The 20,689-nt window shown below is 53.9% G+C and overlaps 1 protein-coding gene across 11 annotated transcripts in view; it reads right to left on the minus strand.

The window, feature by feature from the left end:
* Positions 1-14,674, minus strand: part of SPEG (striated muscle enriched protein kinase) — a 57,721-nt gene extending 43,047 nt beyond the window's left edge. For 2 of the 11 annotated variants that reach the window (XM_084778433.1, XM_084778435.1), the window contains exons 1-5: positions 14,140-14,674; positions 5,777-5,806; positions 5,097-5,186; positions 4,678-5,014; positions 602-1,905 (exon numbers count right to left, since the gene is read on the minus strand). In XM_084778433.1, coding sequence (XP_084634559.1) covers positions 602-1,905; positions 4,678-5,014; positions 5,097-5,186; positions 5,777-5,806; positions 14,140-14,536 — 2,158 coding nt within the window. In that variant the 5' untranslated portion in view covers positions 14,537-14,674. Of the gene's footprint in view, positions 1-601; positions 1,906-4,129; positions 4,343-4,677; positions 5,015-5,096; positions 5,187-5,776; positions 5,812-6,634; positions 6,678-7,620; positions 8,028-14,139 lie in introns of those variants that run through there. The other 9 variants (XM_084778436.1, XM_084778442.1, XM_084778440.1 and 6 more) reach the window with 9 other exon arrangements.
* Positions 14,675-20,689: the final 6,015 nt, after the last annotated feature.

Raw genomic sequence — 20,689 nt, forward strand, 5'->3', positions numbered from 1 at the left:
CACATGGGGGGGGGGAGTGTCGGGAGCAGGGAGTGGAGGAAATCGAAGGGTGCTTTCCTCTGCTTCTCCAGGAGCAGGCACTGAGTTGCTGTTAGGAATGGTCAGGGTTAGGGACAGTAGCATTCTGTTGGTGATGCTCAACATCCATAGCAAGCAGTGAGGCAGGATGCAAGGATGTGACAGAGGTGGCTACAAGGGGAATATGGTCACAAAGGGGAAAGGGACTGTGCTGGAACTGGGGAGTGGGGTCGGTGGTTTCCAGCTGTCAGCAGTTTTAGACTTCTTTTCCCCAAAAGGGAGTGGGGGCCATGAGAACTCCTTGGGTTCCAGCCAACACCTCCTCCAGCTGTTGGTCCTTGACCCCACTGACTAGCATCCTCTGGATCTCAGAGGACATACAGCAGACACCGGGCTTTGCTCGAAATCTCTACACCACTGAGCACACTCACATTCCACCTCACCAGTAGCAGATTCTAACATAGGACCTTTACTTCAAGCCCTGTGTCAATGCTACAAGCCGCAAAACCTGTTTCCTCCAAGCAGTCTTGCTGTTCCCCGAACCCCTGAAGGGGGACCTTCTCAGCCCTCTCTATGCTCTTACCGAGCTCAGGGGAAGTAGGCCGAGCACGGCGACCTTTGCCTTGGCTGCGGGTCCCTCTGCGGTCCCAGGCCCCCCAGGGACCATCCTCCTCAGATCCTCTGCGAAGCCTCTTTTCAGCCTCAGGCCCTGCTCTGTTCTTCTCCACGGTTTGAGGCAGAGCAGAGTCCTCCACGCCAGGAGTGGCCCAGGGTAGAAAGCGCACCGCTTGCGCCGGGGGTTCCCGCTTCCGGCTATAGGGGGCTCTTGTCCTGCTCTCTGGGGCCTCTGCAGCGGCGGGCGGCACAGGGCTCCTGCACTCCTGGATGGCTCTGCTCCGGGTTAGCGGGAACTGGTCCCGACGCTTAATCTCCTGCTGCGGACCTTCCCCCGGTTCAGTCCTGCCCACCGATCCTCGGTTCCGGGGCTTCCCAGGCTCGTCCCCAGATTTGCTCGCACCACTGGGAGGAAGCGGCTGGGTGGCGGCCGGGCTCACTGCCCGTGAGGTCTTGGGTGTGGAGGGCCGGGAGAACAATGGGGGTTCGCCGGGCTCTCGAGGGGATGGGGCACGCTGCAGCGTGGCACGCAGGGACTCGTGCGAACGCACCAGTTCCTCCCGCGACGTCGATCGGCGGATCCGGCCCAGCTCCTGGGCGAAGCGGAGCTCAAGGTCCGAGGCTGCACTGCGCTGTCGCGTGCGCTCGTCCAGCGAGGCCGCCTTTTGCTGGAACAGGCGACGCCGCTCTGCCACACTGCCCCGAGGTGACCTCAGCTCCTCCTGCGAGGCCCCGGGTGTATCCCACGCCGCGCCGCCCTCGGACTTGGGCTGCTCCAGGGAGCGGGCTTTGCGCAGGGGCACCCAGGGCCGCAGGGGCGCTGGCGGCGAGTCGCTGCGCTCCAGGCTGCGTCGCCGCTCCTCGAAGAACTGCAGCTTATCCAGGATGCGGGAGCCCGCGCGCACTAGCCGGGGCGAGCGGCCCAGCGCTGACAGACGGCCCGAGGCCTCGCTCAGTGGCGTCTGGGGCCGGGACTCCACTGTGCCCGCCAGCGACGGGCCGGATGACTTAGGCTTTTTCCCTCGCTTCTCTTCGGTAGTGGTGTCCTCAGGCAGCGAGGGCTCTTGAGTACGCCGATGAGGCGAAGTGGGAGTAGCTGGGGGCTGGGCACTAAGTCCTGGCAGAGCCCTCTTACCCACCCGAGGAGATGGTGGGGGAAGCAGCGCGGACTTGGAGGGAGGTGGGAGGGCAGGGCGTGGACGAAGGGCATCACTGGCTGGTTGAGGCTGAAGGTCAGGCTCCTCTCTGCGTAAACCACTCTGAGGAATGCTGCTGCAGAACCAAGGCCAAGAGGGGTGGAGGATTCAGAGGGCCTTCCTTCCTAGACCCCTAGCTTGTGAGAGGGATTGAGCAGTGGGGCATGCTGGGCAGGCTTGGGGTGAGTTCCCCGCCCCACCCCCACCCCCACGAGGACACAGCCAGAGCAGGTGCTGGGGAGAGGCCAGCGGCTCACGCACCAGAAGACTGGGCTATTGGCTGGGTCCAAATACAGACTCAGCCCCAGAGGTTCTGGCCGGGGGCCCCCTCCCCCCAGCCCTGGAAGCTGGATCACAGCAAGAGTTGAGCATGAGGGAGAGAGAAAAGAATGAAGCTGAGGACTCGGAGATGAGATGGTGAGGGAGAACACAAGGGCTAGATGGGGAGGGGGCTCCTAACGGGAATGTGCCTCCTAGTCATTCCTGCTCTAAGTTGGTCCCCAGGGCAGGCCTGCCCAATGTGGGCAGGATGCTTGTCCTCCATAGTGAGCAGCTGCCTCCTCTAGAGGCACAGCCTTTAAGGAGCAGTGTCCTATCCCTGCGGTGACTTAGCTCCTGTGCTGACCTGAGCCCATTCCTAACACCAGCAGTCACAGGATCGGGCTAGATACTGCATGTGGCACTGGGGGTTCCCGGGAATGGGATACCCATGCTCCCATACCTTACGATCGGCTTACTCATAGTATAGGCCTTTGTCTACCCTTCATGGGGAGAAAAAAAATACTGAGTCCTTGGAAACCCTTCCGAGAAGCACAGAAGTCCTCCTGCAAGGTGTGCACTCAAAATTAGCCTTGCTCGGAAATAACTACCAAGTGGGACTGAACAAAGAGTGTGGGAGATGAGGAGTGAAGAAGCCTGTCAACACAGAATACCTCCTCATCAAACAGAGTTCTGATGCCCAGGAGCTATGCCTCAGTTTCCCCCATCTGCCATGAGGGAAAGGGCACGTTATGCATGAAGCTTGGTAAGAAAAGGCATCTGAGAGCTGTTATCATGCCTGACATATTAGAGAGAGCTGACAGCTCATGAGCAAGCTCATTGAATAGTTAGTGTGCGCCACGCATGAATTAAGGCGTCACTTGCACCGAGGTATTTAAATCCCTACAGAAGCCCCTCAACAGAGGAACTGCTAATTGTCTCTATTTACAGATATAGAAACGGAGGTTGGTTCAAGGCGGCCCACTGCTCTCCCAAGGTGACAGCTAGGGACCTCCCAAGGTGACATGTTGCTAGGGATGAAATATAGCCTGTGATCCCTAAGCTTTTGCTCCCTTTCCACTGTCTGGGCTTCTGGGGACACAGAGAAGAGAAGAAACAGTACAGTATACCACCCAGGAGCATGAGTGCTAAGGGTGCTTCAATGTAAGGATATTTTAGACTACCTGAGTCACCACCCACATTGTAGACCCACCCCTGCCTGGAAGAGGGGGGAAGAGCTAGGGCGGAAAGCCTCTGGTCGGATGCCAACAAGGAGGCAGTCTGCTGCTGGGGGAGGGGCCACAGAGTCCTTAAGGAATGGTCTCTGGGAACTGGGTGAGGCCTGGAGAGAAATTGGGGACAGCAGAGGAGACCTCTTGCTGGTAGCTCGCAGCTCCAGGCCAGGCTCTGTACCATAGATATCACTAAGGAAATGGGTTCCTCTGAAGTTGCCATAGCAACTTCAGGCACAGGCTGGGGCCTGGGAAAGAAAGGCAGGGAAGGAGTGCCTGATATCGCCAATAAGACAAGCCAAAGGAACTCCAAGGCCTCTGCCCTGGACCTAGGCCTCTTCCCTGCCCATCACTGGCTACTCTAACCACCCTTTAAACAACAAGCCACCAGGGCCCCTTGCTTATTCTCTGTATGTCCACCCGGACACCCACACCCATCACAAATCAGGCCCTTCTTGCGGTTCCCCGAATAGCCACCATTACATCTATCACCAGCCACTCCCCTCTTCTGCCACAGCACCCCATCCTGCTTCTGCCATCCCCTAAATCTCCAAAAATGGCTTCAATGCCTCACTCCAACACCCAACACCTCCACTCGTCACCACCCCCTACCAGGTCAGCCATGGACCCGTCCTCAAGTGTTGTCCAAGAGATTATCTCACACACACCCCTGCCACTGTTAACTCCAACCCTCCCGCTCCACCCCAGCTCCCTATTCCCACGTCCTCCGCCTCTCTCAGCCCCCTGCCTCCCCACAGCCACGTCCTCCAATGTCCAGAGACCCCCCTGTCCCCCAGCTGCCCCGACCACCTCGATCTCTTCTCTCTCCTGGTTGCTGTCTCGCTCCCCTGCTCTCTCCTGCTCTCCCGAGAGCTGCCGTGCAGAAAGGTTCTGTTCCTCCCAGAAAAAGGCCCACATGGGAACAGGAATGTGCAGAGAGATGAAAAGGCAGCAGCTGCTGAGACAGCAGGCACGGAGGGGGCCCCTGAGGAGGGGGGGGGGGTAAATCCTGGGACAACTGGAGCCTACATGGTCGAGGCGGGAGAGGGGCCCTGACAAACTGGAGCTCCGAGAGGAGAAGAGGAAAGGACAGAGGGGTCCACAAGACTGTGAAGATGGCACGGTGAGCCAGCACAGGTGGGAGCAGGAGACCGTGGGTGGTGGTGCTGGCAGGGGAGGGAGTGGTGTGGGGAGAGAGGAGTGTAGCCAGGGCTAGGAGTGGAAGCTGTGGGGGAAACGGAGTGCAGAAATGGATGAGGCAGAGAAGACCGGATGGAGGCTGGTGGAGCAGTGATGGGGCAGCACAGGACGGCATGGTGAGGTGAGACAGTGTGGGCCCAGGTGGGGCCATTACTTACACGTGGATCGAGAGCGCCCGTCCTCTGTACAGACTGAACGCGCTGCCATACAGGTCACTGGCCACCGAAAGGCTATCCTCTGACCCCCAGCTTGCGCCCACCAGATTAGCTCGCGATGCCCGCACCAGCGGCTCCACCCCCAGGTGCCGTGGCCCGGCCCCGGTTGTCTGTGCTTGCCTTGGGCTGCCTAGGAGGGGGCGGGTGCCACCCCCGCTGCCCGCTTCCTGCTCCAGGACCGTCTGCCCGCTGCCCCACCAGCTCACTTGTTCCTCTGAGGTGCCAGTCACGGAGGTCGGGGGTGTGTCCAGGGAGGTGCCCACCAGGGTGTCAGAGCCCCCTAAAGAAAGGAGCACAGTGAGACAGAGGCACCCTTTGTAGGGAGCCAGTCGGCTTGCTCTTGGAGCACCCAGAAAGCTCACCCGTGGGGGTGCTGAAGGCCCTGTCATCCCGAAGCTCCAGGCGCTGGGTCCCCTGCACATCGCTGATGTCATCCTCAGCAGTCTCCGAGTCTGGAGAAGAAGGGGTCTGTGTGGGCAGGGACCTCCTCCCTATGCCTCCAACTCTTTCCTAGTCGCCTCCTGCCTCCCCCACAGCAAGTTCCATCCTAACAACAGGGAGAGCTTCCAGGACCCAGTCTACTCTCATTTGCTGCTGACATCCCCCCGTCCAGCCTGGGATGCTTATGGTGTCTCTTCCCATGCTCATGCCCTGGCTCCGTCTCTGGACCACTCATCCTAGGATGCTCACCGTTACCGCCAATGGACCCCTTCAAAGAAGTCTCCCCCACCCACTTAATGGCTTACCAGGGCCTCAACCACCCTCTCCATGTCCCTAATAGCTTCAGGTCTTGAATAGCAACATCCCACAGAACAAGGCCCTAGGTTCCAGGGCTCAAAAGTCTAGGTTCCAGTACCCCCAGGAACAAAGAGGAGTCACCTCAGAGTTGTACTGTCAAGGCACGCAACCAACATCAGGACCAGGCTGTCCTGAACCCCAAACCAGCGGGAAGGCATCAGGGTGTAACTGAGGCAGGGTGAGGAGAAGCCCAGACTGGGTAGGGGAAGGGAGTGAGGGGTGAGGGCAGGAGCCAGCTTCCTACCGTAACTTTGCTTTCTGCAGGAGCGGAAAACTTCGCTTCCATAGGAGCAGCAGGAGAGAGATGTGGACAGACAGTTTTCAGAGTGTTTATGGGATGGGGAAGAGAGGGAGACCCCTCCCCCCTCTCAGAATGTATCAACACTGGGGAGCCATATGCTAAGGTTGTACCAGTGACTCTGGTACCTCGGCACTTGCTAGGGCTTTCACTAGCCATACCCACACATGCGTGCGCACCCACATGCACGCACACGCACGCACGCACACACACACACACACACACACACACACACTTGTGCCCAGCCACAGACTCAGGGCTGTCTCCCTAATGTTACGAGTCAGGCCCCACCTTTATTACAATGTTTGCACTGTGCCCTTCCTTACAAATGCATTTCTATCTGTCGGCACTGTGCTGTGGCAGCCATCTTCCTCAAGGACTTCTCTACTAAGACTGAATGGTCCTCAAAAAAATGTCATGGTTAGGTTAGGAGCAAAGACCCCTGGGCATTTTTTTTTTCAACATCCCAGAATCTATCATGTTCTGTGCCTCAGGGTCCCTTTGGGTACCAAAACAAACAGGGGTCATGTAGCCATTGCCAGAACATGGCGATGTAATACTTGTCACTTTGTCCTATAGTTGGACAACAGAGAGCCTGGGCCCATGGTCGATGTGTTAGGGAGCCCCTTCCCAAATACTAGGGCCTTTCTCAGCTGCAGAGAATAGTGCTCTTTCTTGGGAATGGATAGATGGGAAAGGGGTTCCACATCGCGTGGGCTATCTGTGGGGTCATGATGCCTCGTGAAGGGACACAGACCAAAAGGAGAAGTGGGCATGGGCTACAGCAGCCGGAAGTCCACGCACCATGGGTAAGTCGGCCAAAGGCCCGGCGGGAATGGCCGGTTTTCTGAAAGAGAAAAGCCAGAATGAGTTGTTGAGAGGAAGGCTTGCTCCTGGGTCTATATACCTCTCATTCCAATTCTCAAACAGTAACTCTACTTGGGGCTAGGGCACCGAGACCAGAGCCACTAGGTTGCCCTATTCGGAACAGCTAGGCTCTCCTTCTAGGCTATCCAGCCGGCCTCTGAGGAGGAGCCAGGGAAGGAAGCAAGACGGTGGTGTAAACCCTAGTACTTCCTAAGGACAGAGGCTCACAGCCTGGGGTCAGAGCAGCACGCCCAGAGATACAGGCGAGGAAAGAAGGAAGTCTGCACGGCTGAGGGAAGATGGAGTGGGGGCGCTAGAATGAATAGAGATGGAGGGCACAGATTCCTGCGGCGGCGGGGAAGGCAGATACCTGGGATAGGTGTCAAGCGGGCAGGGTAGGGCCTGGCAAAGGGGAAAGTCCCTCAAAGGCCAGCGCCTCAGTAATGCAGGAAGGAGGCCCCAGCACGTAGAGGACAGGACAGAGCTTGGGGACATTTATTGAGCTCAGGGCGCATCCCTGCGCTTTGCTTTCAAGATCTCCGGAATACCGAAGACTGCGGAGTGGGGGGCCCAGGAAAAGCCGGGTGGGGACTGAGGCCACGACTGGATGTGGGTGAGATGGCAAAGAAGCCAGTGGGCGCTGCGTGCTGAGGCTGCAACCAGGGCCTCCAGGGGCCGAGGCGGGTGGGGATGATGGGGGCTTCTGCCCTTCAGCGCGGGGAGGGGCCTGCGCTCTCTAGTCGCTGGCCAGGGCGCCCCCTCCCCCTGAACGTGCCCGGCCCGTCGCCCTCCGCAGGGTTGGGGTGGGGCCAGCGCCACTCCATCGCCCCCTCCCCTGGGCCCAGCCGCGGTGACCCGCCCTCCCTCGGGGCGCCCAGCCCTTCCTGCCCTCTCCCGGCACCGCCCGCCCCCGGAGCCCTCACCTGGAAACGCTTCTTCACCCACAGCTTCTTCATGGCGGGGGAGGGGGCCGGGCCGGCGGCCGGGCGAGGAGGGGACAGGCGGGGGCGGGGCGGAGTCGGAGGCGGGGCCGGGGGCGAGCTGGGGAGCGGGCAGGAGCCAGCGCGGGTGGCGGAAGGAGCCGCCGGGCCTCGGGAGCCGGGGTGGGGGTAAGACGAAGGCGGCAGTGCTTAGAGCCCGCCCCTCCTCCGCCAGCCTGCGCCCCACTTGGCGACCCTTCCCTTTCCAGCCCTTCTGCCCACCCTGGGGCAGCACTCGCCTGCTTTCCAGCTCTCCCACGGAAGACCTTCCGACGCTGACAGCCCGCACCCCCACCCCACATCTGCCTTTCGGGCCCTGGGCACATAGGGAAACTGAGGCACAGAAAGGGGTGCAGTAGCCTTTAGTTCAGGCTACTTTCGTAGGCAGCGACAGGCGGCCTCCTCGCCGCATCCCTTTTCCTCCTGCAGGCTGGGCTATGGAAGGTCAGCAGCATCTTCGCTTGCGTACTCCGCAAACATGCGCACACGCACACTGTGAGACAGCACCCAACTCACCTCAGGGCACAGGGCCGGGTGGGGGCGCGTAGGTCATGCCCAGAGTAAAAGTCCCTGGGTTGGGGCTAGTGATGACTTGGACCTATGCTCCTTGGGACAGTAAAAAAGGGCTTTCCTTTCTCTGGCTCTAATTTCTGGATGCTCTTGTGCTGTTCCCTCCCATCGGTGTGTACATACACACACACACACACACACACACACACACACACACACACACACACACGGTGTAGACAAAGGCATTCTCAATAATCAAAGCCAACTCATGTTCTCACAGGTGAGTTACTCCCAAGATTTTTTGATATGTTCCCCCACTGCCCATCCCACTTTATTCAGCACCATGCACACACACTGTCTAAACAAAGTTCTACCTTCCTTTCCTATTAACAGTGTAGCTAGGTTTCATTAGCAGTTGCCAAGCGCCTGGCACTTTACAAATGTGAACTCATTTAAAACAACCACAGGAGCCGGAAACTCTTAGGAGTATTTCCATCCCCATTTAACTGACAAGTGGCTGAGGCTAAGAGAAACGGTATCACTACAGGTCTCCCCATCTGAGCATGCACCGGGTGGTGTCAGTCCCAGCCCGTGACTACAGTACTAGGCACAGCCTTCTTGGTCTGTACTGGGCATTATGCTGAAGACTTAGTGTGAGTATCTCATTTACTCCCCATAAAGAGGAAGACTGAGGCACAAAGCAATTATTTTTCCAGGTTGCGAAGCTAATAAATTGAGGGAGCCTGGATTCTCTCACTAGGTTATTGACCATTACGTCATAAAGAGCCACATGCTGGTTGGCCAGTGTGTCCCCTGACCTTCTTGCTTTCAAACCTTGCCACTGGAATAAATACAGCGACAGGCCCAGTAAATTTGGTTGGGTTTAGGGTGAGACAACCTACTTACATTCATCTGCTGACAATAGTTCTGCCCTCATTTTTTGTTTCTACCTGTAGTTGTTTATATTTGAGAACCCTCTCCCTTTAAATTATTATTATTTTGTTTTGTTTTTGAGACAGGGTCTCACTCTATAGCCCTGGCAGGCCTGGACCTCATCATGTAGACCAGGTTGGCCTCAAATTCAGCCTTTCTGTGCTAGGATGAAAGACATGTGACACCATCCTGGAGGGGCTTAAGAGCCCACCTTCTATAGTCTGTCCACGTACAGGTGTTCTTGTCCCTCAGCCCACCAGTGGCCACTGGGTCACATGGAGACACACATGGAGAAATGTGCATTGAGAAGGCACACTTGTCCGTCCATACTAGTTCCAGCCAGAGGACCCTGGACACCCCCAAATACTCCAGCTTACAGATAGAGGAGCTGAGTGGACAGAGGGGGGTAACATGAGCCCCTGTTCCCCAGGAGAATCCGAGGGGCTGGCACATTCCATAGCAAAAATAACCAATGGGCAGCAGGCGTGAGTGATGGGACAGCTGGGCTTGAAGAGCGACTGGCAGGATCTTGTGTTCCTGCCCCGAGTCTGTGTAGCAACCTGAAGGACTGGCCTGGGAGGTACTCACTCACAGCATGAGCCCCTCAGTTTTTCTTTGTGGCTGCTGGGCATCCTGTGCTGCTCTGCACCTTTCTCATTTTAGCCCTGCTAGTATTCACCCAGCTGGAAAAATTCTAAAGGCTTCTGCCTGCCCCAATCTCTTGGCAGACTGTCTGCTGAGCAACGCACACCACTCTTCTTTCCTCCGCCTTCCTTTCCTGCCTCTGTTCAGCTCTCCCCTGCCCCAGCCCCCCCCCCCCCCCCCCCCGCCACCAGCTCTGTTACTTTCATACTGTTCAGGGGATGGTGCCTCATATAGACTGTCTTTCCTTGCTCGAAACTAATCCCCAGGAAGTCATAGCTTTTGGTTCTCTCCCCAGGTCATGTACCCCAAGCACCTAAAACAGTAGATAACTGGTCCACAGGAAGACGCAAGTACATAAACACAGAAGTGAGTCGTATTGCTGCGAGCAATAGGTAAGGAGTGGTAGGGAAGAGGCAGTGAATCTTCTAGAACAGCACCTGTCATCCAGCCTTCACCCCTTCTCTGCTTAGTCCAAGCTCATTCGCAAGAAACTGTTGGAGAAGCAACTACCCCTCGTTCTGCCCAGATCTGACAGGAGAACTTGCTCTGATCAGCAAAGTGAGGGAGGCCTCTCTGCTCCTCTCTTCCCTCCCAGAGTTCCTCTCTGATTCCAGTCTGGTCCCACCTCCTCTCTCTGATTGGAACTTGCTGTGCTATGCACACATAGAAGGTGACACTCTATTCCCATTTCCAGTTCAACTCCAACTGTAGTTTCTCATGGCTTTTTTGGTTTGGTTTGGTTTGGTTTTTTTGAGACAGGGTTTTTCTATGTAGCTTTGGCTGCCCTGCACTTGCTTTGTAGTTCAGACTGGCCTGGAACTCACAGCAATCCACCTGCCTCTGCCTCCCATAGTGCTGGGATGACAGGTATGTGCCACCACGCCCAGCCTTTTCTTGTGGCTTTTTATTCAGATATTCCAAGTCCAGATGGGAAAGATGATAATTATAGAAAAGTCCTTCCTGAAGATTCTGGTTTATTCCTCCTCTTTCCTAGCCTAAACTGTCCCTTTTTCTATCTGACTCTACCCTCTCTCTTCCATGCCTTCAAAAAGCCAGGATGGTTCACTGCCATTGGTTGAACACTGGCCTTTCTGATAAATACTCTACAGATCCTGGCTATAAAGCTTCCCCTAACGCACACCAGCTCCCCCTGCTTGTCCCTTTCTCTCAGCTGCACTACAAGAAGGCTGCCTCTTAAGCCACACACACGCCCCATCATCTGAAGGCACCACTTGTGCTGGTCTCTCGCTGAAGAGCCATGTAAGGATGGCAGCCAGATGCTTCCAAACAGAATGCCCAGCTGTGCTTGAGGCAGGCTGGAGGAGGACCAGGATGTTGACGGGAGGAAGGTGGGCATGATTGGAAGCTCTTGGCTTAGTCTTCCTGCACCTTTCTTTCCGTGGACAGGCAGTGAGGACCCAGACTCAGAGACACAGCTTTCCAGACCTAACCCTGCTACCTCACTCACTAGCCATTCAGCCTTGGGCAAATTGGAACCCCAGCTGTCTTATATATTAATCAAGTCCAAATAACAATCAGGGAGTCTGGAAGATTAAATCATTAAACAAGATAGCGTGTCTCACACATGTTGAGGATTTTGCGAGCATCCTGAATTTCTGCCATTTCCCCTCCTTCATTTCCTATTTCAACACCCTAAACCTTTTACCTTTACCATCCAAGTTTTCCCATATTACAAAACTCCCACCCGCAGCAGTTGCTTTCCAGCATCTTGCCAACACCCTTCCATCCTGAACTAACATCCCAAGCTTCTGGAGTGCCAAGAGCCTTCAAATCACCCTGTCTCACCCAGCCAGAAAGCAACTGTGGCCAGGAAACCTCTCCTTCCTTCTTTCTGCAGCCAGGTCCTTGCTTGGCTTCCTCAAGTTCCTTGAATCTCTGTGCTGTTGATTCCAAACAAGAGCGTTTTCTATGAAGTCTGAGTGATGCTGAACTGTTGGCTCAGCTTCCCTGGGCCTGAGAGCTGTCACTGAGCAGGGATGGGAGGAATGGGCCACAGAAGGGGTAGAAACCAAACTCGTCCAGTTAACCCTCCAACATCACCAAAGCCATATCACCAAAGCCAGCCCCCACACCCAGGCAAAACTGTTCCGCTACCCTGTATAGCCTTGGCTGTCCTGGACCAGCCTGTAGACCAGGCTGGCCTCGAACTCACAGAGACCCACCTGCCTTTGCCTCCGGAGTGCTGGGATTACAGGCATGTGCGCCACCACGCCTGGTTTCATGGACTTGTTCTCAAAGGTGACATGCTTCAGCTCAGCCCTCTCTTCTTGTCTTATGTGAATGTCAGGGGCCTTACAGCCAGCCCCACAGTACTCAAGGCTTTTCTTCAAAGAGCGTCACCTGTGCTGTTCACCAAGAAGGCCCCAGCCAGGAGACTGTACCCCTATGTCTAGCTATATCCAGTCTAGGCTTACCTATGCCTAGCACACCACCCTGATTCAAAAGCAGCAAGGAAACAGTCCTGCTGGGGGTGCGGTGGGGGGTGGTGTGCCTGCATCTTCACAGATGACAGGCCAGGCCAACTGACTGGTAGCTAATTCTAAGACACTGAACAATACACCTTCTCATCTCTCTCTCTCTCTCCCCCAGAACATCTTGAGTAAGTAGAAAGGCCCCAAAATCAAACAGGATGCTTAGGCCTAACAGGCCATAATTAGCCCTTACCTCAGGCAGACCTCCCTCCCCTCCACTCCACACTGTCCTCACCTGTTCAAGGGAGCATCTGGAGCTGCAGTTCTCTGTGGACCTGTGCAACATCTAGCAAGCACTGCGACCACCACTCTCTTCCCCTGTTCTTCCTTTTCCTGACCTCATCCCTCTTTCCTTCCAGTAGTATTCTTATTAATTTAATCTACCTTAATCTCTGAGTTACTCTGTCTTCAGCTTCTTTTACTCCAGACTATAGATAAAGAAAAAATTACAAGAATCTACTCCTTCAGCTCAGAATTATTCCAGAACATGCTCCAGCCACTGGGCCCAGGTTAAGGCAGCTTCTAAGCCAATTGGTGGCCACCTCTGACCATCTACAGGCCAGGCCTGGCCCCTGGGACCACAAGAAGACTCTAGGAAACAGGCAGGGTGGAGCTGGGCAGAGAAGACACTGGTAGAAAAGCGCTCACTCCATCTCCCGTTCTGACTCAGCCTTCTTTCCCTCCACTTACTGAGGTCTTTCATCTCTGGACTTCCGCCCGCAGCTTCCCAGAATTGACCCTTACATTCTACCATTGAGTGTGAAATGAGATGCCTCTCTAGGAAATGACCAAAACAGTGACATTTCCCCTCTCTGTGTCCAACTGTTTGCCACCTCCACCAAACGAGACCTACTCCCTCAGGATTCCATTCTTCAAAGGTTGATAGGTCCAAGACTGTCTTTGGTTTAGAGAACCATTTAGCTCAGAAACTCAATAAATAAACAAATAAAATAAAATAAAAATAAAAAAATAAAATAAAAAGGGAAACCCCAAAACTGACTCAAGGACAATCCACCTGGCCTGACACTCCCACCAGCTACCACAGACCATGCTACAAGTCTGAGGCTCCTGTCCCTCCTCCTCTGCCTCAGCACATCAGCCTAGAACTCCATCCTCACAAGAGCAAGGGCACCAGCACACAGCATCTCCTTTCCATGTCCTCCAAACACTCACTTGGAAGCACTCAGGTCTTCAACACCGTCTCTATCTACTCTAGTCCTGCATATTTGTATGAACACTGCCAGGGTCCAAAGCCTCCCACAGCTCACAAATCACACACACACACACACACACACACACACACACACACACACACACATGAATTCTCAAACAGCCACTTCCCAGGTCTAGCCTCAGTTGCATCTACCGATACCCTAGATCCTGTTCATACACATCTGATCCCTTCCACCTTGCCTGGTCCTGACCACACACTCCTTTTCCTAGTGTTCATCCTCAAAAGAGAAGGCTTGGCCATCTTCCTCCCCTGTGGCCTGGAATGTTCAGACAAGTGCACACATCTTTGAGGGGCTGGTCACTAGGTCTCAAGTCTGTCGTTGGAGCAGAAGAGAGCAATTCTCCCAGGGGGCTTTTCTCTACTGGATTAGAAGAGCTTTTGCACTATTGCCCAAGAGGTCTATGTGGGCTTCAGGCTAGACCCACCGACTGCTGACCCTTGACCTCTGACCTTCACGTGGGAAGCCTCTCTCCCTTGACACACTTTCCCTGCCTTTCCCTGTCCATCTGCCCTTAAGAGTGAGGACTGCTGAGAAAACTGGGCACATGAGAAGATGGTGAGGGACTGCAACATGGATCGAGTGTCCTGAGCGGCTGCCTCAACCCCTATGCCCCCAGCCCTGCCAGGCAGGCCCCACCTCCGCATTACCTCTGACCTCCAGCACAGTGAGCACAGCCTCGCAGGAGGCCTGGCCGCGCTCATTCTGGGCTTTGCAGCTGTACACGCCGGCGTCCTGTGCCCCGCAGCTCCGCAGCCACAGGCAGCTGGGCTCTGGGGCCGGTGTGGGCAGGGGCTGCCCATCCCGGAACCAGCGGAGGCTAGGCTGGGGTGTCCCGCTCACTACCACCCGCAGCCGCACATCACTGCCCGCACACACCGCCGCGTTCTTCAGGGGCCGCAGGAAGACCGGCGCCCCGGCCCCTGCCCCGGTGTCGAGGACCCCTCTGCCGGCCCCCACCTTGGCTCTCTTCGGGGGCACCCCGGGGCTGGGAGGTGCCCTCGTGCCGGCGGCGTCCTCGCCTCGCGTGCCCCGGGATTTCTGCATGGCCTCTGTGAGCTGGACTAGGGGGGCAGGGGATGCTAGAACTGGGAGGCCAAGGGGACGCCCCGGGAGGTATGGTGCCTTAGGAGATGAGTCCTGTGGGGCCGGCGGCCGGCCTTCCTGCTGCCCGCCCGCCTTCGGCCTGTGCTACCCAGAAGGTCACCAGGGCGGCCTGCGGTTGCGCCTCGGGGACTATTTTTAGGCCCACCGGCTCGGGTTGCGAATGAGCAGTGGAGGGAGGGGGCATCAGGGGAGGGGATTTGGACTCTTTGTGGCTCCTACTCTCTCTTCCAGTGCCCCCATCGCTAGAGCTGGCCTAAAAGACTCTCCTCCCCCACGGTGTGTCTGTTGTCCCTCCCACCAGAGCCGGCATGAGCTGGGAGCTGGGGAGTCGAGTTACCCCTGGGCTCAAGCCCACTTCCTCTCTTTGGCCCCAGCGCCCCAGCCTCACTAGGCTGGTGGAGAGGAAGAGGAAAGGTCCAGAAGAAGTGCCTGAGAGGTGCATGGAGAAACAGGCCCCAGTGGAGGTGAGCAGACTGCAAGCAGGAGGGACCAATAGCCTCCCCGTAGCACCTCCATTATAGCTGGTAAGCACCAAGACCCATAGCTTGGGGTTTCGGGCGGAGTTTTGACTCCCAACTGGTCCTTCACTCACTACCATCACCACCCCGCTTTCACAGGCCGGGAGACACCTGTAATCCTCTCGCCATCTGCAATCACCTGTAGAAAGGGTAGTTAGTTGGCTGGCTGGGATTGCAACCAGCAGCAAATAGGAGCAAGGGCAGTGGAGAGAGAGAGGGAGAACATGAGGGAGAACCTGGTAAAAGAGGGGTTTGGAAGGCTTGAACTGTGGCTGAGGGCAAAGGCTTTGCTTGTTAAGGCCTCCATTCCGAAGGCAGGAAGTGCTAGCACTGATTTCAAGCTGTCCGTAGATGATTTCTTCGTCCAGCTTGGGGAGGCTGGATACACACACCAGGGTGGAGACAGGTGCCTGGGCCACGCGCTCCAGGTTGCAGTTCCTCAGCATCTTCTCAGATGCCCAGTTTTCTCAGCTGTGCCCACGCTTGAAGGGCAGATCAACAAGGAAAGGATCAATTTAGAGAGGATTCCTACATGAAGGTCAGAGGTCAAGGGTCAGCAGCTGGTGGGTCAAACCTGAGACCACACAGACTATCTTGGATGATAGTGCAGAAGCTTTTATAAGCCAGTAGAGAGATGCCCCCTGGACATACACACACACACACCTTTAGAGATCCAGATCTGACCTTGAGCTCTAAGGGATGGACCCTGGGAAGTGCTGAGAGCCAGGGTCATTCAGAGATGGAGGAAAGTATTCTTGATTTGTTGGTTGGTTGGTTAAAGAAATGAACCATCTTCATTCTGGGATACTGAAGTCAAAGTGTGTGAGTGTGCTTGTGTCCCAGCATGTCCGAGTATGTGTGTGTGTGTGTGTGTGTGTGTGTGTGTGTGTGTGTTGTGTGTGTGTGTCTCACAGTGGTGTTTGAAAGCATGAGACTGCATTCCCAAGTGCACAGTACAGAAGAAACAATTTAAACACTGAATTATATCCATAAAGATTTAGAGCCTTAGGGAATGACTTTTCATGTAGTTTGCATACATTAAAGCTCACTCTTTGTGGTGGGCAGTTCTCTGGGTTTTGACAAATGCATGAAATTGTGTATTTTCTACCCCAGTAACGTATAAAGCAGTTCCATCATCCTAAATATTCACGTGTGCATCCTCTTTGTAGTCAGCCACACCCTGTCTACCAGTGCCTGGCAACATCCAATGATGAATTGAATTCTACAATGTAGGTTGAATTTTAAATAGGTTTAAAAAAAAATGTGGGAGAAGGCATAAGACACAGAACAGTAAGAACAAAGGAATAGCGACTGTTTTGTTCTAAGCTCAGAGTCAGGATGAGGAGGATGGCTCAGTGACAAAGTGTTTATTGTGCAAGCGTTAGGCCCGGGTGTTCAGGTCCCCAGCAGCCATGTAAAATCCAGGTGGGTGACACATATCTCTTACCTCAGTGTTAAGGGGCAGAGAGAGGTGGATCCTAGAGCTGCCGGGCCAGCCTACCTGAATCTGGAAGGCAGTGAGAGCTCCTGTCTTAAAATACAAGGTGAAGAGCTATAGAGGATTGGCTGCACATCAACCTCTGACCTGTACACATGCGTGCATGGGTGGGTACGCTTACACACACACACACACACACACACACACACACACACACACACAGCTCATCACCCAAAGCCATTTAACTAACACCATGCCTCACCATTACAGGGAATACACCCGATGGTCTGTAAATGTTGGCTCAGTGGCTAGTTGGTTGGTTAAATGAATGCACCATGCGACCTTGAACAAATCATGTAACACTTCTAAACCCCAGTTTCCTCATCTATGCATGGGAGTAGCTAAACTTGGGATGTATTTGTTCCTTCAGCAAACATTACTGAGTTCCTCCTATGAGGCTGCCACCATTTCACTGACCAGGAACACAGCCATGGACAAAACAGACCAAGATGTCCGCCCCTGGGGTTGCTTATATTGGAGAAGACGGACATTTGACAGACGGAGTAACGAAGAGAGTATAAAGACTGAGACAGAGAGAAATATTGTGCAGATGACTCACCAAGGGATGGGGGGGGGGATTACAAATGGGGTGGGGGTGTGCTTTAAGATGGGTTGATTGGAGCTGGGCCTTTAATCCCAGCACTCGGGAGGCAGAGACAGGCAGATCGCTGTGAGTTCGAGGCCAGCCTGGTCTACAAAGTGAGTCCAGGAGAGCCAAGGCTAACACAGAGAAACCCTGTCTCAAAAAATCAAAAACAACAACAACAAAACAAACAAACAAATAGATGGGTTGGTTGGAGTGAATGTGGTGGCCCATGCCTGTAATCCCAGGAGGATTGAGAGTTTAAGCTCAGGCTTGGCTAGACCATGATAATTAATATTAATTAATATAGGGCAATTGGAGTCGCCTCCACAGCAGCTCTGGAGCCAGTCTTGGAAGGAAAAGACTCAGAGGGCTGTGCAGGATCATTTCAGCTTATGTGGGATGTACCTGGCTGATACTGGGAAGAGGCAGAAGGCCAGCCAGGCTGGAGAGAATGGACACAGAATCAGGGTAAAACAGATCAGAGCTTATAGGCCAGTTGGCTTAGCATCTTGCAGGTCTTCATGCTTTTATTCTCAGGGAGATGGGAAGGCATCTCTGGGTTTTGAGGAGAAGAATTACACACTCTGACCTATGTTGTGGTGGTATTAAATTATATTAAATATTAAAACGAGTATTAACTATTTAAAAGGCTCTGGCACAGGGCCTGGAATGTGGCTTATATCCTGTCTACTATGTCCATTCACAGGTATGCCTGGACTTGCTCCCAAGGGTCTAACAGTGTGGGTAGAGAAGGCTCGGGGACACTGCTGGTCACTGGCGCCCTCTCCTGGATGAGGCTGGACCCGCTGAGGACTGAAAAGGTCAGGCTGTGGCCAGGCCAGTTAGTTACTCAAGACAGCTGGCTGTAAGGTGTCTGTCCTTCAGCCTGGGCCCAACGGTGCCCTGTAGCTTGGCACTGGGCTCGGTGTGTGTGCTGCCAGGTTGCCCTGCCTTCTGATCACAAGTCGATGGTGTCATGGAAAGATATATCTGGGCTCCAGAAGTCCTGTCTTCCTTTGCTTTAGATGGCTGTGTGACCTTGGCAGATCACACCACCTCTCTGGGCCAAGGAACATTTTATCTTGTTTGTTTGTTCTGAGAAGCCAACCTGGAACTTGCTATGTGACACAGTTGGGTCTTAAACTCATGATGTTCCTCAACTTCCCGAGTCCTAGGAACCATCGTGCCTGGCTTCTCTGAGTCTTTAAATTTTTTTGTTTTTGTTTTTGTTTTTCAAGACAAGGTCTCACCCTTTTTACCCCCTATCACTGCCCTACTGTCAGCAGGAAGTAGACCAGGCTGGCCTTGAACTCACAGAGATCTACCTGCCTCTGTCTCTTGGGTGCTGGGATTAAAGGCATGCACCACCACACCCTGCTAATTTTGTTTTTGAGATTGTATTTATTTGCATTTTATTTTTGCCTATCTGTATGAATGTTTGTGGGTGTATGTCTGTGTGCCATGTGTGTATAGTACCCACAGAGGCTCGAAGAAGGCATTGGATGCCCTGGGACTGGAGTTAGAGATGGTTTTAAGCCACCAGGTGGGTGATGGGAATTGACCCTGGCTCCTCTGGGAAGAGCAGCTAGTGTTCTCAACCGCCAAGCCATCTTCTCAGCCCATCCTCCAAGTCTTAATGGCATATTATGTACATGCATATGGCGGAGAGTGGGGAGGGGGTGAGATCTCAGGAAACCAAGAAACATCCATTGAATTGGTGAAGAAGTGGGTGCTACCAACCCTTCCTAGTGAATATTTAATATAGAGAAAGGTAAATAAACATGCCCAGTGGGTATTCATTCAAGAAGTATTTAAATATTTAATGAGCATCTACTGCGTACCAAGCACTCTTTGGGGTCCGTAGACTATAGTAGTGAATAAAACAGATAAAAACTGTCCTTCGGCAGCTGGCATTTTTAGGTATTGAATCAAAGGTCACTGCTTCATTTGCATATGTGCCCTGTTGAGCTGTGTAGAGAGGAAGGAGGGGGAAGGAGTGACCTCAGAGGGCAGGGCTGGAGTTCAGCCAGAGTGGACAGATGGGATAGGAGACCGCCCACTGGGATCTAGCTGCCTCTACAGTCCTTCCTGCTCCCCTCAGAGAGAACTGGACCTGGTCTGAGCCTGGCCTTTGGTCTATGGGAAGCCTCAGAAAGTCTATTCCCTTCTTGATGTACAGTCTTGTAGAAAACTCCACGGCATCTCAAGGAGAGGGAAGAGATTTTTTTCCATGGAAGCAACTGTGGTAAGGTGCATTGAAGAGCTGACTCTACAGACCTAACGAACCATGTGAGGCATGATCGTTCTGTGGTCTGTTTTGTCCTTTCCCTGGGTCACTGCTAGTTCATGGGAGCTGGCTCAGAATGTCCCCTTTGGGTGTGGAGGGCACATCCTTTGGGTGTGACTGGCCTCCTGTCAGAAGACAGACAGGTGTGGTTATAAGAAACAGGTGTGTTAAGGAAAGGCTTTCCTTTCTCTCTGGAGGGGCCTCCAGAGAGCTTCCACAAACAATGGGATCGGATGAGGTTGAGAAGGCGATTCCTAATGGGGGATGCCTGAGGTCTGATTGAGTCTGGGGCTCCCAGCTTCCCCCACCCTAAGGACTAGTCTGTACCTGGTCTTTTATTTTACAACAGGGCTACACATCCCCAACACTTATGTATCCTTTTGCCCTATGTGGATGAGTACATACAATTCACTCAGGGTGAAGGAGAAACATCGAGGCTCCAGAAACTTCTTCCAGTCTTGCCATTGCATCCAGGCCTTCTGGTCAGGGTTCCCCCAGAGAAGTCAGCACAGATTTGAGTTTCAAAGATAGAAAACCCTCTCCTCATGTTTCCTGCTCTAGTCCCATGTAAAGACACAGAATGCCATTCTAGTCCATGGTCTATGAGAGCTTGCCTGTAGGCTGACTCTGTTAGAGCTCGTGGGACATGGATGACAGGAGTCTCATCATGGGTGGCGGAGGTAAGGATCTGGTTAAACAGAGGTGCATCCAAAAATGGGGAGAAGGGCTGGGTGTGGTGGCGCACGCCTTTAATGCCAGCACTCGGGAGGCAGAGGCAGGTGGATCGCTGTGAGTTCGAGGCCAGCCTGGTCTACAAAGCGAGTCCAGTACAGCCAAGGCTACACAGAGAAACCCTGTCTCAAAAACCAAAATAAATAAATAAATAAATAAATAAACAACAAACAAAAATGGGGAGAAAGACAGCACTACCAAAAAGGATCCTGGAAGCTCTGGGGAAGCTATTTTAGAATAACTGAGAGGGACTTTAAGGCTAAAGCCTCATTATGTCTATTCCCCAACAGCCTGTATGCATTCATCATCTTTTTGGTTTCTAGACTCTTCCATGCCCTTTAAAGGGCAGTCACTTAGATACGGCAGGAGCAACATGGAGCCCTGGGTTCAAGGGCTTATCATGTTCCTTAAATCTTTCTTTGACCTGAAATATGTTTTAGGAAGAAGTGTGGAAAGAAAGACAAACTTGATC

This window comes from Acomys minous (genome assembly GCF_964271855.1).
Source record: "Acomys minous genome assembly, chromosome: 4".
Lineage (NCBI taxonomy): Eukaryota > Metazoa > Chordata > Mammalia > Rodentia > Muridae > Acomys > Acomys minous.